General features: G+C 48.5%; 1 protein-coding gene across 1 annotated transcript in view; it reads right to left on the minus strand.

The window, feature by feature from the left end:
- Pkp1 (plakophilin 1) overlaps positions 1-25932 on the minus strand; it is a 46036-nt gene that overhangs the window by 17543 nt on the left and 2561 nt on the right. Inside the window, exon 2 of the mRNA XM_070041850.1 lies at positions 17019-17125. Coding sequence (XP_069897951.1) covers positions 17019-17125 — 107 coding nt within the window. The remainder of the gene's footprint in view (positions 1-17018; positions 17126-25932) is intronic.

Here is a 25932-nt window from a genome sequence, read left to right on the forward strand (position 1 = left end):
CAGAAACCACAGAGTACAATGCAGACCATAGTATTGTGAAACCGTGTGTGGATCTCTAGGACACGGCCAGGTATGTTTGACACCACTGATCTGGGCACACAGGCACAGTCCGGAAGAGGAGGGGCAGGCCAGAGAGAGGCTTTCTCAGAGTCATTCAGTGAGGCCTGGGCAGAACTAGGACTTGACCTTGTGTCTTTAGATCTTGCCTTGTCACCTTGGGCCAGCTAAGGGCCAGCACCCAGGCCTTGAGTTCAAGTTGTACTACTGGCACACACACATACACACACAAAGAGAGACAGAGAGAGAGAGACAGAGAAACAGAGAGACAGAGACAGAGAGAGACAGAGAGAGAGAAGAGAAAAAAAAGAAAAAGAAAAAAAAATTTCTACCCGACTGTTTTCCACTTTTTTTTTTAATACTCCTTGTTTTGCCTTCTCTAAGCCAGGACAAGAAGGCCCTTGTAGGGGAAAGCCTTCATGGGCCGCAGATGGATGATATTATTGCCTCTAAGCCTCTGATATGAGGAACTGCCAGCTAGGAGCCCCCCTGGCACATGGAAGTGGCCCTTCAGCTGCAGATCAAGGCACAAGGAGACCTCTGGGCTTTTGCTGTTGGGCTGGCCAGGATACAAATTTGGGCATAGGCTCAATCCAATAGGAATACATTGGGAATGATGAGGTGCCCCTAAAGCTCTGCGTGTGTCTAGTACAGAGGGGTTTGCCTCCCTTGGAAGACCAAAGCTGGAACTTGGTGGGAATTAGCTCTGGGACAGAGCTGTCGAGGATGACTTTCCTGGGAACTTATAAGCTGGTGGGTCTGGCCTGCTGGGACTTGTTCTTAGACTAGAGGATCAACATGGAGCCTGATAAAAATGTCTTCATACAGGGGCAGACTTGGGACTCACTTCGGCTGAGATGAGCCAGGGCCAAGTCCAGCCCAGAGCCTATCACTCTGGGGAGAGAGGGACACAGAGAGACAAAAAGAGAGAGACAGAGACAGAGAGACAGCGAGAGACAGACAGAAGCTTAAGCTGGTACAATATCTAACACATTCAAAGGAGCTTAGGAAGATGTGATTAATACAGAGAAGAGAAATAGAATGAAAAACCATTAATTTTAGAGGAATACAATGTTCTTCAATAGAAGACAATTTTTATAGCATCTTACATGGCTCTGTTGTACATAGCTCAACATGGTCACAATAATATAGACTAGATGCAATCCAAATTATCATAGGGTTCTCTCTAGACACTGAAAAGGATGGAAAACATGTCAGCACAAGGACAAGCAAGAGAGTGAGAGTGGGATTTGTGCAAGTCTCCTCTACACTGGATCTAGCCGCACAGAAGTAGAGACTGGCTGGTCTTCGTCTGGGTCCCTTTTCAACTCTGCCGGGAGTCATTGAGAACAGGAACCACCCATGGTGTGTGTTCTCAGAATAGATGGGTGTGAAATTACCAGTTTGAAGTGGCATCCAAAGTCCAGAAACCACAGACTGTTAACCTTGGCAATGGTAGTGCATGTCCCCTCAAGCAGACTCCCTGCTGTGCATTCCAGTGAGTGCGGCTTTCTTCCCCAGACCAGGTCAAACCAACCTTCTCCAAAAGGAGCTGGTCCAAGGGGATTGGGAGAGCACAAGTGGACAAGGACTTGGCAGAGACAAAGGAGTTGGACAGCTGTCTGGGCGTTTGGACATGTCATGAGTAGGTACTTGGACAGGTTATAGGCAAAATGTGCAACAGGGTCCCATGACTACGGCCAGTGGCCACATTCAATATTCTCATCTTGGGAAGGAAGGTGGCAGGTGGTGCTTTGGGAAGGAAAGCTGGGCACTCCCCAAACCAGGCTAAGCCGTAGAAGGAAGACAAGGAGCACCCTTGTTCTCAGTAAGTGACACACCTGGACGTCATCTCAGGCACCTCATGGGAAGTGCAGATGCTCTCTTGGCCCAAACCCAGAGAAGAGGTGATCCTTCTGATTAAGCCTGACAGGGATTCTGGGCTCTGTTCCCTATGCTGGGGAAAAAGCACAGCAAACAGCCCTGGCAGGCCCCGGCGAGGTGGGCTGCCCCAGGGAATGGGCGCTGGTTTATCTGCACAGATGCCCCCGTGAGACTGCATTTGCCAGCCCCCCCCACCAGCCACACCCTGGTGTCATCACCCATTCCTGGAAACCCCACCCCCAACCTCTTCAATTTTGGTATTGGTGGGCTATGCTGCTGAGTTTGATTGACGGCAGGATGATTCTCTTTAGTCAACACGGCCTGCCATTGTCACTTTAAAAGGCAAGAAGCACAATTTGGGTCAGATCCTGTCCTCTCTAGTGCTAGGAGGGGTTCTGGATCCTCTTGGAGACTCAGCTGAGACAGGCTGGTAGGAGCCCCCAATGAACAGGTGGCTGTGGCTGCTACCTATAAGGTAGAAATGTTACCTGTAGCTTAGGAACCCAGACACAGTCCTGAAGCTCACTGGGCTTGAACTTACAAAGTAGAAGAATACCCAGCAATCAGCATGGACCCAGAGCCAGGCATCTTTGGTGATGCCAATTGCCTTTTCAGTATGGCATTGGATAAGTGACTTAAGTCCAATGTGCCTCAGTTTTTTCCATCTGTATAACTGGTATTATAATTGTCCCCAAATGTATAAGTTCATTGGGAGAGGTTAGTGGATTAAGGTTTATAAAGTATTTAGGACAGTACACCACATGTGTGTTTGTTCAATAGGGATGTGTTCATCTCTTTGATGTCAGACTGTGGACAGGTTGGCTACCTTTAGGAGCTGGCTGAGGGTTTTACATGACCCACGCCGTGTGTGTGTGTGGGGGGATAGATCCAGGAAACCAGCAGAGCCCAGGAAGGAAGCCCACCTTTTATTTATGCCCTGTGCTAGGCACAGAAGATATCTTTTGGAAAAAATAGAGGAACCTGATCTGATCAGATAGTGCTTGCAGAAGGCGGGCAGGCTGTGTGCTGGGATGGTGACACTGGCAAGAAAGAAGGGCACTTCACTGCGTGTGACCATGAGTGGCCTTGGCCTCTAGACTACTGTGACTACAGTGACCAAACACTGTCTCCCAGTCCTGCCTGAACAGCTGCAGTCAGAAGAGAATGCGCGGGCACATGTGCCTAAGGCTTTGTTGCCAACGCTGGTCTCTAGCCACCCCCTCTCTCAGGAATCTGTTGGCAGCTTCCTCTTCTTTGAGCCCTCCTCTTTTTTTGAATACAAAGGACCCCTCCCATACACACACCACATTCCTTGTCTGGGTATCCCATGTTTCCTTGAGAAACTCCAATGGCAGGTGTGATGGTTCATGGATTAGAACATTTCAGACTCAACACTGAATAGCTGGAAGCAGAGCAGACCCTTTAACCAGACAGCAGACTGGGCTGGATGGCCAAGTTGTAGCTCAGGTGCACACATTAAAGTATGCTTTCCCTCTTGGATGACCAATCCTGGGGACCACAGTGCCAAGCAGACCAGGGAAGGCTGCTCTGGCTGGAAGCCTCCCTTAGCCAGCCCCTACTCTACATCCCAAGTCAAGACCTTGCGGTCCTTGTGATTCACCTGCCTTGCTTCCCTTCTCCCCTTCCTTCTTGAAGAAGTGTGGTATTTCAACCCACACTTGATTGTCCCCTCTCTTCCAGTTATCTTGTTAAGTCAGAAGCTCTCTGAGGCCCAACCCTCTGAGTAGACAAGGAAACTGAGCCCTGGAGTAAGACTGGACCAAAACAAAACAATAGCATCCTTAGCTCCAAGGCCCTGGAGGCCTGAGTACAGTCACCGTCTAGAGAGTTAGGTCGTCTGAAGAGGCCTCTAAAGTAGAAAACTGCATGAGACAGTAACTAGCCATTTAGGAAGAGATAGTGTCATGTGTCTTTCCATCCAAGCATCCTTTCTGCCTCTTCCCTTTACACTGCCACTGCCCAGACTGTGGTTCTAACTTTCCTCAGTTTACCTATGAGGTAACTTCAGCAGCTAGCACCAGCCCTCCCTCCACCTCCCCAAACCCATCCAGCCCCCCGGGCTCTGGTCCCAGCCTTACAAGACTATTACTTCCACCTTACTCAGGCAAAGCTTCTCTTGCTGGAGAGCTTAGTGTCTCTCATCCTACCAGGCAAGCATGACAACCTGCCCCAGCACATCCATCCAGACCTCTGTTCTCCTCCCAACACAGGCTCCTACACTGTCCCAATATCAGCCATATCCCAACACTCTCCATCACCTACTTTCAAAGCCTATGTTCATCTTTGACCTCTGCTTAAATCCATCATCTCCCTGAGGCCTCTGCTGCATTTCTCCCTAAGGGCCTCCAAGAGCCCAGAGCTGGAATCTTTCACCTGCACATGCACTCACCTGTGGTCACGTTAGTTTTCTAGTTACCAATGTACAGTTCTGCCATCCCTCCAAGCTCTTCCAGGAAGAGATGCCTTTTATGGTACCTAGCACTGGGTTGCACTCTCAGCAAGTGCTCAGAGAAATGGGAGCTCTGCCTGGTCATGAGAATTTGTACCAAGGATAGAGATTTCTGGGTGCTGATGGCACAAGTGTTCTCATGGCCTCTGGGCCATAGGAAGCCACTATAGATGAACTGAGCTGTTGGGAAGGCCAGAGGACTCTGGACAGGGTGAACCGCAGCTTGGGCTCAGCCTATGATGGTCCAAGATGCCTCCTCTATCCCAACCTGGCTGATAGCTGCTGGTTGGCCAAGCCCGGAGAGTTCTCTTTCGGCTCAGGTTAACCAGAGCGAAGTTGCCTGGCTCCTTGGGAACTGGCTATGTACTGGGCAGGCCAAGATGAAAAGGGTATCAGTGTCCCTAGCTATTAGCCCATTTTGAAACTGCGCTTCTGCCAGCAAGGTGGGGCTGGCCAAACCGGCTCTCCCGAGAGACACGCCCTGCTCTGCCCTGGGAGTCACACACCCCATTCAGTGCCCAATAGGGCCATTTTCAGCCAAGCTATCTCCCTATACCTTTCTCATGAAAACCATGGGATCCTTGTGTCTCGTGGGGCCTTAAGAGGGCTCCCCTGAGAAAGAAGGTTGGTCAGAAGCCCCTAAAGGACAGGTTCCCAGTGGCATTTTCCTCTAATCCCCACCACTGCCCGACTTGGTCCATAGAGGGCCTCAGGCAACAGGCACTAAGTGGCCCTCTTCCATCTTGCTTGTTTCATTTTAGCCAGGACTGGAAGACTGGGCAGACGCAAGCAGTCCTGGGCAGTGAGGTGTCCAGGAGGAGCACACAGAACCCAAGGCATGGAGGGCTGTCCCAGAGGGCCAGGGTGCTGCTTACTTGGCAGTCTCAGTCAGCCTGGGAACCATTGGGCCTGAGTCACCAAAGATGGCACTTCAGGAGAAAAGCGTCAGTCTCGGATCCCTCTGGGCACGGCTCATTCTCACAAAGTAGGGGACCCACCCTGGGCCAGGGTGTCTTCTTCTCCTGGCACATTGCTGTAGAGCAGCCTCACTGCTCAGCAATCCTGAGAAAAGAACAACCCAGCCTACCCTGGGAGGAGGCTGGGGTGGGTGGGTCTTCCTGTGAAATCCTTCAAGGCAGGGAGAATTTGGTCACTAGTTCCCTAGAATCCTCAGTGTCCCCCTCAGGGACAACCCCAGAAGCCACTGGTGAGCACCTGTGCGTTGAAGGGCAGTGACTGATCGACACCCCACTCTGTCTACCGAAAGTATGGATGCATGAGGCAAACGGAGACCGTCCAGCCCTGGGGTGGGGCATGCTTTGTCACCTGACCTTTTTAAATGCAGAAAATAAAAGGTTTTGGTGCCTGATGAGTTTAGACTTTCTAGAGACCTGGTTAATAATGGCAAGTGTCCCTATGACCTTTGAAGGGTGAAAACTTGAAGCACACATCTGTCAGTTGGATGAACAAATGTTTGTGGATAATTGGATCTTCCAAAGTCTCAAGGTAACTGAAAGCCTATGTCAAAATGACCCTATAAAAGTTGAGGTTGCAGCCTGTGAGTCTTAAAGGAGATGCTTGTGGCTCTCTCCAGGGAGGCTGTGAATCTGGAACAAAGGAGGCATGGCGGCCTTGTGAGCACCGGTCTCCACGTCCTCCCTGCAGGCATGCAGAAGGCCATGCATGGCAGTTCCTAGTGTCCAACGGGCAGCATGCAGCTGAGAGCAGATGCTCAGAAGTCACAGCCAGCTCCAGCACCAGCTCTGCCTCCCTGTACCCTGCTCCCTGCCCTATCATTAAACTGTGCGAGAAAGAAAGCAGATTCTCTGCAAGGCTTCTCTGTGACCCACCCCCTTTGCACTGGAGAAATAGGTTTTCCTCAGCTCCTGCCACTCCTTAGAACATCTGAGGTTTTCTATGCAGATATCTGTGGCCTTCTAGAAGGGAAATCCTGGCAAGCACTCATCTCATCATACACAACTCTCACAAGCAAAACACACGGCCCTCCGCCATCTCTCTCTCATGAGCTCAGACAGGTCAGAAGCACAGTTGCTTTGCAGCACATTCCATGGTCTCAACTGGGTTTTGAATCTGCGATGGTTTGTCCCAAGGAGGGAAGGCAAGGGGGCCATTCCAACTTGAAATAATGCCTGGAGTCTTAGACAATGGGCCTCCTCCTCAGGAGAGCACACTGAGGTCAGGACAATCTCCTTGGGCCACACGATCCCATCCTGCCCTGTTCTAGGACATGAGGGGAAGGTGGGTTGTACCCAGAAGCACCCTGTATACTGCACCAGGAGTGTCCCGGTCCAAGAAGTGGAGGTCAAAGCTGCATGATGTGTGCTTGTACACATACATATGCATGCGTTATACACACATACAAAGAGCCATATACATTCCCACTTGCTCTTATGGGAAAAATACACTTCCTTTTCTCAGGTGGGAAAAGACTTAAGAAGTCCCCTGGGCATGCCTCGGAACACCTTAGCAAAGGTGCTGTGGGTGAAGAGGGGTTCTCCACGCACCATCTTGGTGGAGTCTCATAGCACCGCCCACTCTCCCACCTAACCAATGAGGCATCAGGGCAGAAAGCCACAGTGTTAATTCTCTACAAGTATAATAAGCTCATACAACCTGAAGCTCATTCAAAACCACTTGTCTGAGATGTGGCAGACCCTGAACTAAGTCTAGTCTCTGTCATCTCTGTCCTCCAGACATCCTATCACCATAGTCTGGTAATGAACATGAATGAAATCTACATGGCAGAAAGCATTCATACTAGGTGGCTCTGGGCAGGAACGCTTCCAGTTCCTCTGGCCAGTGGCTGACCTGACTCCTAGAAGACTCTCTCCTAGGGACACCAAATCCTTGTCTGTCCTCTTTTAACTGATTGTGTGAAATTCTTGCAGACTTGTAAGAGTGAAGGATTGGGGATATAGCTCAGTGTGAGAGCACTTGACTAGCACATGTGAGGTCCTAGGTTCTATTCCCAACACTGTACAAAGAAAGAATGAGGAGGAAGAGGACAAGTGGTAAAACTATAGATGCTCAGCTGTGTGATATAATTCTACCGCCCAAAAATGAGAGCTGAGAGACCTTCTGGCCTATGGGACACTGGTGCAAGGGGACTTTGTGATCACAATAATGGGTCTGTCCTGGCCAGGACCATCAGAACAAAGGTGGGGAAGTGACGGTGTCTTCATCCATCCCTTACTGCTGGGCACACATAAACTGGGCTGAGGACACAGGCATTCATGGGAACATTGGTGAAGAGACTGAGCTCTGTAAGGTCTGGGAAACATCCAAGTCTTGCTGAGCTTCTTTGGATTCTGATGGTTGGGGACATAGTGCTCTAAGCCTCTGAGGGTGATCAGGAGAGTGATGGGATTCTGGCTGTCTCTGAATATCCCCATTACTGCCTCTGGCATCGTGGGACCTCCTGAGAGCTGATCAGAACCATAGGTGAAGATGGAATTAGTTGGGGCTTTCCTGGGCTTCCCCAAGTTGGTCCTAAAGGGCCATCTATCCCACAGATGGATTGGAAAGTCCTGAGCAGCACCGAGAGCTACAGCTGCTTGGACAGAAGCATTATTTTTACAGGCTCTATTAACCAACACATTCAGCTAGGCATGGGAGGGGTGGCCTCAGCAGGGGGCAGGGGCTCCTCTTCAATGCTTTTCTTCTTGGCCTTCAGCTTTCCACCTGATCTGCTGGGCCAGGCATAGAAAAATCACCCTGAGCAATGAGCTTCTGATGTAGCATCTCCTTGAGTGCCAGCCATGCACCATTGGTAGCTGTGTGGTACATTAGGGCAAAGATACAGTACGAAACAACATTGAAGCACACAGACTTTCCCATTTTCATTACCACAAAGTGAAAGCCAAGGCGTGAGACAATATATTTCTCTGTCACTCATCAGCCTCCCTTTCTGAGTAAAACAGGCCAAAGTTTTCTCTAGAATCAAATGACATTCATCTTCATTATCGGCCTTCCTTTGTGGCAAAGGACACGGTTTTGCATTACTTGAGTTAGAGGCAGGTTGCCTTTAGAAGTTAATGAACTGGAATTTGATACAATTTCCTTCAAACACAAGTAACTAATAGTTGATAGGATGATTTTGAAAGAATTGTGATAGTCATGTGGTTTTAGAAGTGCTACCACCCACAACGGGGCCTTGTGGGCAGGAAAACCAGCCAAAGAGGAAGGGACCCGACTCCAATCCTTCTTCTTCACCTGTCTGTGCAGCTTTGAGTCAGGCCTTACTGAAGTCACAGCCTCTTTCCCAGCCTAGCTCAGCCCTGTCATTGTCCCCTTCCAGGTCATGCCCTGGTGCACAAGTGTGGAGACAAGAGGGGAGGAGCCCTACGCCTCTTCTCTCCCCACCTGTGTCTGTAAGCACCCCTCCTTCCCCACCTGCCCGGTTAGATTTTGTTTTTCAGCTGAGTTTGCGCTCTTGCTCCTGGGGCGGGCAGGTAGGCAGGCAGGCAGGCCTCGCAGAGACTTGCCAGGGCCCTGGGGGAGAAAGCTGAGCCTCACCCTAGCAAAGGGTGGGGACGGCTCTTCCACCCACCTGGGAAATGGTGCTACATTTGTCTTGCTGGGCCCTGTGACAAAAGGAAAATTCTTAAGTCAGCCCAAGAGGTACCAGGAGATCTTCCCAGAGCCTCCTTTTCGTGGCCTCTCCTCATGGCCCTCTGTTTCCTGGCTGGAGATGAGTTAACAGGTTTCTCCTCTTGCCTCTCCTGGCTCCTTCCTCCTCTTTACCCACCCACCACCCTCCCCAAAGTCCACTGGGCTCTACACTCACTTGCCTCAGATATACCTGTGAGGTACAGCACGAGCTCCTCCATATTGCCATAGTTCAGCTTCCCTGCAAATTACATTCGAATAGAATTTCCTGCTTTCTACTGATCTCAGAGACTGGAGGGAAGTGAGACTATGAACACTCTGTGGATCCAAAATGCACCCTAACCCAGGGGATTGGCACATCACAGGGGCTTGATCTCTTCAGAGCTCACCGAGAAAGCAGAGCGGGCAGCACCTCACAAGCCCCTAGTTGCTGCTTATAATCCAAAATCTGAGGACTCATCTCCAAACCGGTAGGGAAGAGGGCTAGGGGATCAGCTGCCTCCACCCTCACTTACAGGTGAGGACACTGAGGCCTGCAGAAGTTTAAATCAGCAGTGTACTGAAAAAGTTAGCTTTTAATTATATCCTCTCTTATGCTGTCATTTCATCTGTTCGTTGTTCTTAACTATAGTGTAAGGATTTTAAAGACTTGTTTGTACACCCCCTCCCACCACACACACACACACACACACACACACACACACACACACACACACACACACACACAGATCCAAATAGTACTCTACTAAATTCAAGATAAAGAAGTTTACAATTATTCCAATTCTTCAAATCTCTCTGAAGTCTCAGAGGCTGTATTTAGAAAATGTTAGGAATACGGACCATTAAAAGGCCAACTCTTCTGGCAGCTTCTTTCTCAGGAGAAGACACTGTGTACCATTTTCTGTGGCCAAGGAATTATCTGCCTCTCAATGCCTGGTTAGGATAGAAGGAACTGAGCTCTGAGTAAGCATTGGCTCTCCAGCCATGCCAGGGCTCCAAGCCCTGTACACAGGGCATGGGAACAATGGGTGAAGAGATGCTGATTGGCCAAGCTAAAACTGGCTTCTCTTGTTCCAAAGGAAGGGTGACATTCCTTCCTGAGGACCTTCTGAGAAGGGCTTGTGTCCTGGGCTGGCCACACCTGTGTTTCCCACACATTACACAGCTGCTTCTTTGTGTCCCTTGGCAGGGATATCTCTTCCTGGATGTTCTTACATACTGCCCTGGCTTTTCCTTTTCTTCCCCTACCGGGAACAACACCTCCAGAACCTTGACCTGAGGTTCTACTGCTCTTTCACTGGGACAGAAAGATGGACAGGCCTTAGTACTGAGATGCACGAGATCAGAGAGGATTTGAAACCTCTAGAGCCAGCATCTTGTAAAGCAGCTGGAGTGATTCCTGTTCTTTGCGAGCAGTCAGAAGAATACTCTCAGGACACAGGCTCAGACCCGAGCCTCTTCTTCTGTCCTCCATCCTTCTAGCCAGGGCATCTGTGTTCTCTTCCCTTTCATTGTGCAATGCTTAGCTCCTCCAGAAACCTGTCCCGTTCCTGGAGCTCAACTTTTGGGAACACCATTTGTATTTATTCACTAGACCCTTTCCCCTTGCTTTTGTAGGTCTACTGTGGCTGCGTGTGGGATCTGTGCCCACATCCTCAAACCACTCTCCCCTGAGATAAGTTTTGCCTCTTAGCTGCTTAGAAAAGAGGGTTCATGACTATGGGATCCCTAGACCTGGATCTCTGTGGTGCTTCTGTTCCCCTGTTTCCTCACAGGGAGAGTTCCCATGGCAGCGATTTGTCTGTGAAAACATGCCACACGCTCGGCTGGTAACTTCTGAAGGGAGGGGTGCCCCTGGAAGCTGCCCATCCGCTCGCACTCACTGCCTCCATCCTCTCTCTGAAGCACACTCTGTCCCCTGGCAAGTAGGATCATTGCCTCTTCTTGTTGGGTGAAAGCCTGGGGCCCTTGTGGGACCCTCCTATCTCCCAGGGCTGGGTGGGAGTGAGTCACCAGCTGGCACCTGGGACACTGAGTTGGCAAACACATCAATCGCTCTCTCAGAGAGCAGGAGGATTACGTCTGTTTGGGAGGAAGAGCCTGTGGTCTACTCTCTTTCTATCCTCACCTGGACTTTTCAAGAAAAGACAGAGGCCAGGAGATAGGGACCCGGCTTGTACACATGGAGACTGGCACTCGGGGCTGAGAAGTGGGTGGCAGGGTAGAGGTAAACTGTGACTTCCAACTGAAGCTGGTTACTCAGTAGAGCTACATGCTATGCCTCAGTTTTATCCTCTATAAAGCTAAAGTAAATGAAGTCCTACCATGTCTCTTTCCTGTTGCAAGGGTTAATTAACTGCTGGTTTCCTGGTGCCAGGAGATGTTCAGATGAAAGCAGGGAGGAAGTGTGGAAGGCTTCATCCACCTGGAAGTCTTGAAAGAGGGATCTGGGCCAGAGCAGCTGACACTGCCTCTGACCTGAGAGAGGCCATCAAGGTCTGGCTTCAGGGCCTGTAGCTACTCTCAGCCAGCTATCCAGCTACAGGGAATCAGAAACACGTCTTGGCTAAGATCTGGTCTAACTGCTTTGTCCGATTATTGAGAAAACCATTGTGTAGAGCAATAAATGCCACTCCAGGTTCCTCACGTTGTATAAGCCGGGAGCCAGGGTCTCTGACGCTGAGGTGACATGGCACAAGCATTACACTTTGAGGTTATCTCAATTGCCCTTTGAGTCCCATTCCAGAGATGGCAAAGCCAGATTAAGAACATAATTAGTTAAAGGGGAGAGCCAAGTTGGGATTCAGATCTAAAATTCCTGGCCACAACCCAGGGCTCATACTTCCCTATCAGTCAGTCTCTGGGCACGGCCTCCATTAGCTGTGGGCAAAGGTCCTGCCATGTTTCTCTATGACAGACCCTCTTGAGGGCTTGGCCCAGGGCTCTTCCCTTATGAGAACCTTGTAGACCGTGCATCAACAGAGTAACTCTAATTGAGGCTAACTCTGCCAACCTGGAGAGTACTGTACTTGGACTCGCTGTCCCCTGCTGAAGCATGATGCAACCAGTCCTCATCTATAGCAGATGTTTATAGAGATTGCTTTGGGTCTAGGGTGGGCAGGCCCAGTTCCTTCAAGGTGAGGAAGTTCTAGCTTATTGTCATAATGGGATTGTTAAATAATGTCAAAATCAATTTGACCAGGGGTTGAGAGAAAAATCCAGGACAAAGGCTCTCCCTTACTATTTCTGGGTGATGAATCTCACTCTCAGGAGCGCCAGGCTAGATTTCTCTAAGCATGGCCGATTGATCCAATATGGCAGCTACCATGGTATGTCCTGTTCTAGATCTTCAGTTTGATGATGCCCATAAGACTTCTGTTCTCTATGGACAAGATCTTAGAGAAGCTAGTCTAGTCCAATCCACAAGCTTAGAACATTTTGTTGATGTGGCTCCCAGAAGAACTCAGTGCCCAAGATATGCTTCTTGCTTTGAAAGTAGGAAAAGCTTTAGCATTGGCGTTCATAGAAAAGGGGACTTCTATCTTACTCCAGATGCACTCTCTGGAAATCAAACTTACCCTCCTTTCCTCAACCATATCTGGGACAGTCCCAGTGATAAAATCCTATTTTCAGCTTTGGAATAGTAGGGCTACAAGGTATTCATGTGACCCATTACAAAGACAACTAAGAGGGACCAAAAGGTTTTAATTTCTCCCTAAAAATGGTTGCAGCATTTAGTAATTCTGCTTGGGTCCCTAACCTAGGTGAGAAGTGCTTATAGGAGATTGGTTTTAATTATATCAATGACCTTGGATGGCCAGACTTAGCAAATAAAAACATAGGATATATAGTTGTATTTTAATTTCAGATAAGCAACAAATGAATTTCCACCATAATTATATTCAAAATATTCTATTTTGTTGTATTTTGTCTTGGCCCCCTCCCCCTATTAAGTACTATAGCCACGAGAACGCAGCTCAAGTCATCTCCCATGTTTTTCCCATTAGAGCTTGATTGGAGCTTCAGAGTGGGTAGGGAAAGAGAGGGAAGGAATGAAAGGATTTGAACTTCTGGGTTTCTTACAAGTTCTTAGAACACAGTTGTACTGTTAAAACATGGACTTGGAAACCCATAAAATGCCATCACATAAGTAGATCTATCTGGGTAACACCAGGTTAGGAATTAGTAAGTCAAGGATTTAGGTGGCTATGCCATTAACTAGTGGTATGTCCTTCTAGAAATGGCTTATACTCTCTGGGCTAGAGTTGTCTCAAGTGTAAAATGTAAACCCACTGGGATTCAAATATATTAGTCTATAAGTCTGCTTCTAAGAAGCTAAGTCTGTCCAGTCAGGTCATGGGGGCGGGCCTTCTCTTACCCTTTGTCTCATCTCATTGGCTCCCTTCTCTTCCTGAGGTCTGCAGGACTCTGAGGCTGCAACACTGACTTCCTCTGAAGGAGGCTGCAGAGGCCAGTAGACATCAGAGAATGGGATTCTCTGGTCTTTTTCGGATCGATCTTTTCATTACGTCCCTGGGTACTTTTCATATGCCCAACTAACTTGCAAGCTTTATTTCATTACAAGACTTTATATTTGATTTTCTAAAAGTATAATATAAGCCAACAAAAACTTTTTTTTTAATTAGAAGGCTCTTGACATTGAATTAAGATAAAAATAGGAGATAACACTACTATTTTTTAAATGTTGTTTGAAAAATTTAGATTCTGTAGGTAATTTTAGAATTGCCTGCAGATCCTTTCTGTGTTTAAATAAAAGATATACTTACTGGTGACAAAGCTTGGTTATTTGAGGATAATTTGATACTTGGAATTGAAGCCCACATCTGAGCAGTAAGGTACTTAGGTCATATTGTTTCTGGTCAAATACAGGACATGGCAATAAAGAAGTGAGACTGGTAGCTCATGCTTATAATCCTAGCTACCCAGGAGGCTGAGATCTGAGGATCGTAGTTGGAAGCCAACCATGGCAGGAAAGTTTGTGAGACTCTTATCTTAAATCAATCACCCAAAAAAGCTGGAAGTGGAGCTGTGGCTCAAGTGGCAGATCCCTTGCCTTGAGCAAAAATCCTGAGGGACAGCTGAGTTCAAGCCCCAGGACTGGCACACACACACACACACACACACACACACACACACACACACACACACACACACACACACACACACACACACACACACACACACAAGACCAGTTCTTACGCAGTTCCTAAAACACACTAAAGATAGTTTTATCTTAACATTTTTATAGGTTCTAGAAACATTTTGAGCAGGGACAATGTTGGTGTAGGACAGAAACTACCAGTACAGCAGTTACCATCTGTGCTCTATTGTCTGGGCTTCTCTCAGTTTGAATAGAAGTTCATGGAGGGCAAAGTCAGAGTCTTTTCCACAACATCTGCAGCGCGCCTTGTTCACTGCCATGCTCCAGAAATTGCTTAATACCAGTTGGCTGACTGAGTGAATATAAAGTATCTTCAGGAAATAGTCCTTCATCAGCTCTCAGAAGCTCCTGCAAACCTGCTGACGATGCTTGTGCAGACGAACCACACCCTCCTCCCCACGCTGCCTGCCTTCCACCGCCATATTGGTTTCATCAGAGGGTGGGAAGTACAACATTCCATGGCAGTTGAACCATCCATGGGAAAATCCCACAGGCACTGGATTATCTTACCCCTGAGATCTCTATTACCATTTCTCCCGCTCTTCTTCTCCCTCCATCTGGACTCTGTTTGGTTTTTGCCCAGTGTTTGGCTGATTATATGTCTGGCTCCAATATTCAATTAATCTACTTCCTCCCTCCTCAGACCTCCTCCCACTGCCAAATCCTCGTGTGTGCTCAACTCTTCCCTGTTCCCATAGCCTCTCCTGAACTGAGAGGAGACGGGATGTGCCTCAGCAGCTACCCTGTCATGAGTCATGTCTGCAGTCCTGCCCGCAAAGGAGAGAGGAGGGTTGGGCCTTAGGGTGCTGGGAAGGAAAGGGATTTTCACTGGTTGTCAGAAAATGGGCACAGAAGGGGTGGGGACTCTTTGGGAGTATTAAAGACTAGAGAAACAACTGAGATTGAGTTAATTAAACAGAAGCAACCCATTCAACATAAGCCAGGTGAAATCTATGATTTTTAAATACCTCCTCCCAAATGCCATGGTAATATAGTCCATTTGGTAACATTCAGTTACTGATATCACCCCAGGAATGGAATAAACACACAGGTATCATCACTCCTATTTCATAGATGACAAAAAAAAAACCCGAAAACAAAGAACAGATGCCCAGAATGGTTACAAGTTTTATCTAAAGTTACAGAGGCAATAAGTAGTAGACCAGGATAGAACTTTTTCAGCCCTCCTAACTCCTGCATTGTCAGCATAGTTAGTCACTCAGACTGCTAGTCCAGTGGCCTGCCTTCCTTAGGTTTTACCAAATCCCTTTGCCTTAAATGACTAAGATGTTTTCTGAGTCTTCCTGGCCTATCACCCTTGACTTCAAAGCCCTTTCACATCCGTGCTTGCCTGGAAGCTTATTGGGAGTTAATCAGCTGTATCGGTGCTGCATGGAGTGTGTCAGTTGAAACAAAAAATTAGGGGGAAAAGGAGGAAGTAAATTTGTGCAAACCTAGTTTATTTTTTCCCCTTTAGTCTCCAACCTGCAACCACACTAGACACACACTCCTCCAAAATTACTCCCAACAAGATCTGAGGAAAGAAAGACTCAAGCCAAGGACCAAAGAACACCAAATTTACATACTGGCCCCTTTCTTGTACCCAGGACCCCAAAGGCCTCATCAACCAGGAGCAATAGCTGTGCTCAGTGTGGCTGGATTCTCAAGAGAGCAGAGCTTCAGCGTCCATTTACACAATATCCTGAGGGCCTCAGAAAAGAACTCCTAGGAACAATGTAGGTTTATGTTGAAAGTAGCAAAAATAAATGAAAATAATAGAACTTGGGATCTGGGAAAATCGCGGGTGCCATGTAGCCCAATACCCCTGATTTTTTTTTTTAGTAAGAAGAAAATCTATTGGTTCCTATAATTGTATCTAGAGCACCTGTCACAGGGGTTGGTACAGAGCTGAGCTCAGTAAATATCTGCTCAGTAAATGGATAGATGGGTGGAGAGGGCTGAGATCACAGAGTAAGACAGAGCCAGAGCCAGGATTAAAGGATTTAGAATAATCTCTACCCATATTCATTTGTAAAAATCCCCAAAATTGTTGTAATCTGTTTTTTTAAAATGCACATTAGTTCTTTAATCCTGACATTAAGCTAAAACAGGCTTTGTTATATCTGATTTACCTAGGAGGAGCTGGAGGCCCAGAGGTTGAAGTAACTTGCCTAGAGTTACATGATCAGTGAGTAGCAAAACCCAACTCAGTTGAACCTAAGTATGTTTGACCTGCAAACCTAACTAGTACTCCATTCCAGCACAAGAGTCACTGCAGGGAGCCCGATCTCCTGGCCATGGGAGACCCCTCTGCAGTCCCTCCTGGACACCAGAGCACACGGAGAAGGAAATACCCTTCAGAATTTTCCTAAAAACATCTGAACTGGGCCACTTGAAATCAAATTTCAAACTCATGAGCAAACCAAACCAATAGACCTTTAGAAAATGATCTTTTCTTATGCTTTTTCTAAAACACTCTTGCTTGAGACATTCAGAAATAGTCAATTAGCCAAAAAAGAAAGGAAGGCTGTGTACAGAGCCTCCTATGAGAAAATAGCTAGACAGATCACATCAGAGCTGCTCATCCTGATTCGACCAAGCAAGATCTATCTATCTATCGATCGATCGATCGATCGATCGATCGATCTACCTATCTAACTATCATCTGTCTATCTATCCACCTACCTATCTATCAATCTATCTATCTACCTGCCTACAATTATGGTTCTCTACCATGACTCCCAGACCAAACCCACCCAAATTCCAGGTCTTTTGTACCTGGAAATGGTCACTTACCGGATATCCCCATGAACCATTTCCTGCTTGGAACTTGGAGTAGTAGCTGCTCCTGCTGGTGGTCCCATAGTTGTTGTAATTGTCAGCCAAGCCATCATACATAGAACCTGAAGGCAAGGTAAAGAGATCAAGCATGGTCTTCAGCCACCCCTCCTCCCGAGGGTATACCTCACATCATCCCCACGGAGAAGCCCAACAAGAGCTCCTGGAAGATGAGGGTGGAGGACAGGCCATCTGCTGGCCATCTCCATCTTTCTCCACATCCTCCACAGCCATGGCCAAGGGATGGTTCTGAGACCTTCAGCTGACCCCTTCCTGGAAGCCTAAAGGTTCCCCTCTGCTGCTTGGGTTAAGTTGGCACCTACAAGTTAGGAGTTGGCCTGGGGATCCTTGTAGCATCGTAGTTCCAGCCCAGGGAATTACAACTCCATGTTCGATGAAGATCAGCTTCCCACTCGGGGAAGGCAAGACGGATCTCGACATTCCGGGTCCACAGCTCCAATGTTAGAGTCTCAATGCACCACAGGCTGATTAGAGTCGGATTCTGCCAGGACTCTGGACTCAAAACTACACCCAGCCTCCCCAGGTGACCAGGTACTCCTCCACCCCTTCCTTCACCTCCAAGGTCCTCCAGCTGGTGAAGGGGGAGTGATCAACCTCAAAGGCTTGCTGAGGATTAATTAATGTTTTCCCAGTGCTTGGAGACCCACAAATGACAGGCTCCGAAGGAGGACAGAGTGTCATTAGGGTTATTAGCAGCAAAGTGGCTTTGAATTAAAGAAAGCACAACTGAATTCTGGGTTCCCAGTGGGGTTTGTACCCCTCCTCTCCCTTCCACTGGATGGCCCAGGGACCCTAAGACACAGCCCCAACTCCATCCAAGCTGATCTGTTCCCAGCTGTATCAAGTCCTTGACACATGACCAGTAGGGACAGGCTCATGACTTTGCTCATACCATTCCTCTCGCCAAATCTGCTTTTCCTTCTTGGCCACAACCATCAAATCCCATCCATCTTCCCAAGCCAAGATGAAGACTCCCACCTCCTCCAGGAAGCCCTTTCTGACCAGCTCTCTCAAAGACTTCCTTATGGCCTCCCCTCTACATACATTCCCTCATCCACCCTCTCTCCTCACTCCAATACTATGGCTTGAACTCAGGACCTGGGCTCTGTCTCTTAGCTTTTAAGCTTGAGTATGGCATTCTACCAGTTCTACCATTCGAGCCACACCTCCACTTCCAGATTTTTGCTAGTTATTTGGAGACAAGACTCTCGTGGACTTTTTTGCCTTGGGCTGGCTTTGAACTGTGATTCTCAGATCTCAACCTCCTGAGTAGCTAATAGGAGCACAAGCCACCAGCCTGCAAGCCCACCCTCTCTGAACTTGCCACGTGGTGTCTCCTTCCCTTGGTGATACCGGGAACTCAGTGAAGGACAAGCCATTGCTCTGTAGCTTGGATGTCTACAGCAAGGGTGGCCCACACCGTGGGCACAGTGGAAAGGAACAGCAGGAGCTATGTGCATGTCTTTCGTCTAAAGCCATGCTAAGACTTCGCTATCTGAAATCCTGTCTAGGAAGAGGGCTAGGCAGCTGTCTCCCTCTGCTTCATTAGCCCCTCTCCTTGTGTTTCACCCATCCAGACTTCAAACCTTTCCCCAGGGATTAGATGGTCTGAGCTGGAGTAGTAGCAATAGCAGAAGGTTGGCTTTGGCATAAAGCCAGCCTCCTGGCTTGGTCCACCTCTCTGTCCAGTGCTGGATGATCCAGCTCCCATACTCCATCTTGGAGGACCACCTGGTTATTGGGCTATGGTGGTCACAACTTGCCCTTGGTGTTTAGAGGTATTGAGATGAGTCCTTGCCTGGAACTTGGGCAGATCGCATACTCTCTGGGCCTCAGCTTCCTCTTCTATTTAAAAGAAGGGGTTGGCTTCTCTGCACCCTTAAAACTCCATACGGTCCCATCATTCCAATGTTGTGTGATTATAGTGACACCCAGCAGAGCCCGAGTTCTGATCTAGAGTTGAGGGAGGGAGGGTGCACTCTAAGGCTAACACTGCTTCCTTTGTTGTTGGCCTTGGGTCCTCTTGGAGGCCTTCCCATCCCAGAGAGCCTGTCTAACCTCCAGGCCAGGGCCCAGGGCTGTCTTTTAGAAGCCATGTCCTGGGATTCTGCTATGCCCACTGAGCCTCTGACTTGCTTCCAGCCCCTGAGGATTCCTCTCAAGACCCACACTCGCTTCTCTAGAAAATCTGCTTTGTAAATGGACAACTAGAGACATTTCGTGGGCTGCGTCACCAGGGAAGGGGCTATCACCAGGCGCATACACAACAGTCTGGACTCCAGGGAGCCGACAGCCAGGTCTTGCCGGCTTCTCCAATGGCCAGCCCACTCCGTCATCCTTTCTGAGGCTTGGCAGGCCAGAGTCCGCTTGGCTCTCCTCTCGTGAGCGGGCATTTCTCACCAAAGGGCATGTGTGGGTGAGCCAGCTGCTTCCAGATGGAAAATCTGGGGTGGTGACAGACAAAAGAGTTCTACAGAGCCCCAGGGAGGCCTCCTGCTTCAAGAGGCACCCCGGAGAATCCCACTGAACCTCCACCCCTCGTGAGAGGAAATCTATCAACATGACATGTCTCTCCCCCACACCCTGCACCTGCCCAGCTGCCCTCTTACTCTCTTCTCCATGGGTAGGGAGGGACCGCCACAGGGGCAGGGATGGACGTACAGACGCGTGTGCATTAGAAGCCATAGAATCCCCAATGCCAGTCCCCATGTCCCAGCAGTGACTGGTAATGACAGCGCTGGGCTGTAACTCTCACTTGGTTGGAACCTTCCGGGTCCTCTAGGACTTGTCTGCAATGAAAGGGGGTTGCTTGACTCCTGTGACAGCGAAGCTGCCATCTCACCAGTTAGCACCGCTTCTCTTGCAGAAAGTGTCTGCACTTGGAGCAGAAGGTGGCAAAATAGAGAGTCCAGAGATGTCTCAGATCTGGAGAAATACATAGCAGTGTGCCAGATAACCAGAAGGATAGGAGGCAGGTGAGCTCCGTGAGATCACTGTTCCCGCACAGAAGCCATTTTCCCCTCTCCTCACCCTTTGGTGTGTGTGTGTGTGTGTGCACACGCGTGTACGCGTGCACACGGATACACGTGCGTGTGTACACCTGTGCGGTGGTACATGGGAGTTTGAACTCAGGGCCTCGTGCTCTTGCATAGTTTTTCACTCAAGGTGGGAGTTCTACCACTTGTGCTAAGGCTCCACTTCTGGATTTTTACTGATTAGAAATGAGTCTCACAGACTTTGCTGCCCAGGCTGGCTTTGAATAGAGATCCTCACATCTCAGCCTCCTGAGTACTAGGATTACAGGAGTGCGCCATCGGTGTCTGGCTAGCAATGTGCTCTAAGTCTTGAGTTCAACAACCAGAAGGTACTCTGGTACCTAGAGGCTCAATACCTCCATTGAATGCCAAATGGGCCAGGTCCATGCATTCTATGGGACCAGGCCTTCCTGTACCCACAGAGGCCTCTGATCACTGTGAGAACGAGGACAGGAGAGGAGCTGTGCAATTCCAGACACCCACGGCCACATCCTTGAGGATTTTCCTTCCAGGTCAGGGGCAGAAGGTAATCCTAGCCCTTACTTCACCCCATCCTTCCAGTCAAGCTCCTGCATTCCTCTTGCTCTCTCTAATGTCCCACTGGCAAAAAGATGGTGGCTTCTCAGTGAGGCTGGCCGGCCTGACTGTATCATCAGGGGGCTTCTGCCCAGGCTAAGCCACCTGTGAACCCCAAGACCCAAGTGCAAACCTCTCTGATCTCCTATTACTTCTTCTTTATTACTACTACATTACTATAAGCTTTATGAGCTGCTCTGTCCATACAGTTGGTCTCATCTTATGTCCACGTGAATTCACGCCAGGGAATCTACCACTAGGAAGATCATTCATTCACTGTGCCTGCGTCCAACTTACCTTCTGTGCCTTATGTTAAAAGGGCCACTCAACCTTTCTTACCCATGAAACCTTTAAAAATGGAGGCAGCTCCTCGGTTAGGTGGCCTGGAATTTGCAAACTACGGCCTGTCTGACTCACCCTCTCCCCTCACAACAGCATTCAAACAGGCCACACCCACTGCACCCCAAGCATTCTTTCTCTTCTTCTCAGCCAATCCCTCTCCCGGCATTCAAAACCTTGCACACAAATCAGCTCCTAAAGGTGACTCAACCTGGCTACTAGCACTCCAAACCCTCCAGTATAATCATGTCAGCACTGGCGTCAACTGATGCACTTCTGGCTGGCTTGTGTGCTCCTGGAGTATGGTATCTACACCCCTCTCTCTCTCTCCCTTTCTCTCTTGTCTGTCTGTCTGTCTCTCTCTCTGGTGTATATCTGCAAATCTTCCTTCCAGAAAGCACAGCCTGGATCTCCCTATTCAAGCCTGCAGCTCCTTCAATATCATGTTTAAAATTTTATTTCTTACAATGTTATTAGAAAGGTGATGTACAAAGGGTCACAGTTACAGAAGTCAAGTAATGAGTACAGTTTCTTTTGGATAATATCACCCCTTCCTTCCCCTGAGGGTTTTTTTTTCTCAAGGCTAGCTCTCTGCCACTTGAATCACAGCTCCATGTCTGGATATTTGGTGATTAATTGGAATCTCACAGACTTTCCTGCCTTGGCTAGCTTTGACTCTCAATCCTCAGCTCTCATCCTCCTGAGCAGCTAGGATTACAGGCATGAGCCACTGGAGCCTGGCTAAGCCCTCCATAGAGCCGAGCATGGGAGCTTCCTGTGGAGACAGGCGTGACACAGGGACAGGGCACAGTGAGCTACCATGGGGGAAGGCAGAAATGGCACCTAGGCACCTGGCATGGGCTGAGAGTAAAAACCTGTCACCGGCAACTTCTACTGTAGGCATCCTGTGTGTCTGTGCTGCCTGTGTGTGTGACGGGGAGGCAGGGAGTGAGGTGTGCATAGTAGTGGTACCCATGCTGGGGTTGGGAGTGGAGATGGAATGGGGATAGAGACTAGGAGCAGGGTTCTGTACTTTACTGCACAGCAGAATTGTCTGGAGTTTTAAAGTCCCACTGCCCATGACATTCTCCATACTGAGAATCTCTGAGAACTGAGCCTAGACATTTGCATTAAAAAAATCCTAGGTGAGCCAAATGTGGATGGTTTACACCTGTATCCTAGCTATCCAGGGAGGCTGAGATCTGGAGGATGGTGGTTCCAAGTTAGACCAAACAGAAAAGTCAGATAGACCCCATCTCTAAAATGATCAAAAAGACAGGTCTAGAGGTGAGGTTCAAGAAGTAGAGTGCCAGCTGAGCATGTGTGAGACCCCCAAGTTCAAACCCCAAGACCACCCCAAAACAAAATAAAATAAAAGCCATTCCCAGGTGATCCTAGTGTAGCCACATTTGAGACTAGTGGATTAGAAGTTTATTTCTGCATGTGAAGATGTTTAAGAGAGATTCGCTGAGTGGTATGCCTTGAGGGGAGAAATCTCTTTTCAGGAGATTCGGGCAGATGATTTGGGTAAAGTTCAATGAGAGAAGGAGTTATAAAACCTATTTCCAAATAGTGTTGCCCTCACAAAGCCCTTTTGCATGCTCTAACCAACTTCTGACAGCTCTAGACACCCAGAGAGAGGCGAGGACTTGCCCAAGAACGCAGAGCCGTCAGCAGTAGAAGCCAGCCCGGGCCACTGGCGCAGCACAAGTGACGTGGCGCAGTGTGTGTTCGTGTGCACACATGCATATCTTTGTAGATGTGTGTGGCAAAGGTGTGGCACACGTGTGGGATGCATGTGCATGTACACAGATGTACATGTGCATGTGTATTGAGCACAGGTATATATGTGTATAGGTGAGTATACAGACATGGGTGTATATGGCCACAGGTGTCTAGGTACATGTGTACATGCATCACCATGTAAATATGTACATGTGCATGCACGCATGTGCATACACGTTGTATGTCTCTGTGTGTCTAAATGTGTGTGTGTGTACATGTGTGGGTGTGGGTATGGTACATGCCTTTACAGTGCTCACTATGAAGCTGGCACAAGTGAGGATGGCTAAATATCCTTTCATTTTTGGGGGTTCAAACATCCATATACCTTCTAGAAGCTACATTACATCACAGAAGCACATATCAGGATTTTGTGTGTGTGTGTGTGTGTGTGTGTGTGTGTGTGTGTGTGTGTGTGTGTGTGTGTGTGTGTGTGTGTGTGTGTGTGTGTGTGTGTGTGTGCTGGTTCCAGGGCTTGAACTCAGGGCTTGGGCACTATCCCTGAGCTTCTTTTTGCTCAAAGCTAGCATTCTACCACTTGGGCTATGGTACCACCTCTGGCTTTTTCTGAGTAGTTTATTGTGATAAATCTCACAGATTTTTCTTCCCAGGCTGGCTTTGAACCATGATCCTCAGATCTCAGCTTCCTGACTAGCGAGGATTACAGAAGGGAGCCACCAGCTCCCAGCTACATGTTAGGATTTTAAACCTGAAGCAACTGTCATTTTGGCACATACTATTTGGTGTGGAAGGAAGGAATTTATATATTTTTTTAAACTCTGCCAATGGGCTTCACAAAGTACCAGATCCAGGAGAACGAACAGCCCTTGCAGCTAGACACCCGGAGTCCTTGGCATTTTTGCATGTGTTGTAACAGGCCAACAGATATTCTGGCTAAAACCCCAGCTTCGAGCCAAGATTACATGGTAAACAAACAAGAATTAGTTCATTTGAACTTTAATGAGTATGCTTTTCCACTGGAACAAGCTAAAGCACAAATATTTTTTATTATCTCTCATCTCAGCTAGGTCCTGAGAGTGAAGTCTGTCCACAGCCTATGGTCAGGAAAGGGCAACCTTTTGGGGAATCAAATGAGTAAAACCTTGCTCAGCCAGAGATGCATGTGGAGACACGGAGACACGGCCAAACACAAAGCAAAAGCCACCAAAGGGGGAATGGGGCTGCCAGGGCATGCTCCTTTACAGTGCTCATTATGAAGCTGGCACAGGGCTGCCCCCTAGGAGCCTGAAAAGCCTCAGGGACCATGAAAGGCCAAGCCAGGGACCCCTCTGAGGCCAGTGTGGACTGCCCCCCCCAGCCATACTCTAGATCCCTGACTGGAGGGAAACAAAGGCTCTGCGTTTTACATGGGGGAAGGATACTTGTGCAAAGGAGGAAGTGGGGAGGAGAACTTCAACCTGAGGCTGAAATGAAAAACTATAGGGATGGGAAGGTGGCTCAGTGGTAGAGCGCTTGCCTAGCATGCACGAAGCCTTGGGTCTGATTCCTCAGTACCACATGAACAGAAAAAGCCAGAAGTGGTGCTGTGGCTCGAGTGGTAGAGTGCTAGCTTTGAGCCAAAGGAGATCAGGGACCAGTGCCCAAGCCCTGAGTTCAAGTCCCAAGACTGGCAAAAAATAAAAAAATTAAAACTGTAGATGAACCGGTACTAATGGCTCACGCCTGTCATCTTAGCTACTCAGAAGGCTGAGATCTGAGAATTGCCATTCAAAACCTGCTCAGGCAGACAAATCTGAAAGACTTTTATCTCCCATCAACCACTGAAAAGCTGGAAGTGGTGCTGTAGCTCAAGTGATAGAGTGTCAGCCTTGAGCCAAAAAGCTAAGCGATAGTACCCAAGTCCTGAGTTCAAGAGCAGGTACCAGCAAAAAAAAAAAATGTTTAAGCCAACCTCACAAAGCAAATCAAACAGTGCTGGTAGGGCTAATAGGGCTAAATTTCTCTGGAAGAAGTGCTAAACAAACAAACAAACAAACTCTTCATGTAGCCTAGCTGTGTGGCTGGCGTGTGCTTGGGTTTGGGTCAAGTGAAACATAGCTAAGCTGTAGGAAGAGAGTCCAGGTGTGTTTACAAGTGGGGAAGGTGGATGCGTTTCCTTCTGGTCTGGATGAGCTGGGCACCAGCCCTGCAGAGGCAGCTCGTTCATTATCAACCCCTGGACGCCCCCTCCCACCCTCAGCAGATCAAGCTTCTCTAGTGAAGATGCTTTGTTGATGTTGGCTACCCCCCCCCATGGTTCCTCTTATTTCCTACACAATCTGGGACAAAAAGCATCTGACACCCTGACACACTCAGGATGCCCTGGAAAGTCAGGAGAGAGACCCTGCAAATGGGTAGCAGGTACAGGGCAGCCTCCAGAGGGGTCTTTAGTAACCAGGGTGAGGTATTTAGTCTACCGTGTTTTATGGAGAAAACAAGTAGTGAGGGGCATTTGGTGGCACATTTCTTCTAAAGGAGTCCTTCTTCAGCCCCCAGTTACTCAATCACCCCTTACCGATGCCTCAAAGAACCTAAGCCCAGCACCAGTGGCTCACTTCCATAATCCTAGCATATCAGGAGACTGAGATCTGAGCATCACGATTCAAAGCCAGCCACAGCAGGAAAGTCCATATGACTCTTATCTCCAATTGGCCATACACATATACACAAAAGCTTGAAGTAGAGCTTGAGTGGTAGAATGCTAGCCTTCAGCAAAAAAGCTCAGGGACAGTGCTCAGTCCCTGAGCTCAAGCCCCAGGACTGGCACAGAAAATAATCATAAAGGAGATGAAAAGAAACCAGCCAGGAGTCTGCAGAAAAGCAAGTTCCACTGTCAAGACCATGGGTAATGAATCCCTGGCAGTGCACCATAGAGTACAAGGGGCAGTGCCCCAGCTGCCAGGCACCTGGCCTTAGAATGAGGACTCTTAAATAGGTAGGCTCTGGACAGGAGCCCCTAGAAGACTAAAGACCCCAGAAAAACCAACTCTTCACTCTTAGAGAAGACTCAAGGAGCGATTGAGTCACAGGGGACAAGGGTCTTTCTTAGCTGCCTCCTTGTCCTTCCAGGATGGAAACGCAGGGAAACCAACAGGAGAAAGAGAGAACTGAGTTCCCAA

This window comes from Dipodomys merriami, unplaced genomic scaffold (assembly GCF_024711535.1).
Source record: "Dipodomys merriami isolate MVZ:Mamm:240054 unplaced genomic scaffold, mDipMer1.0.p SCAF_31, whole genome shotgun sequence".
NCBI lineage: Eukaryota > Metazoa > Chordata > Mammalia > Rodentia > Heteromyidae > Dipodomys > Dipodomys merriami.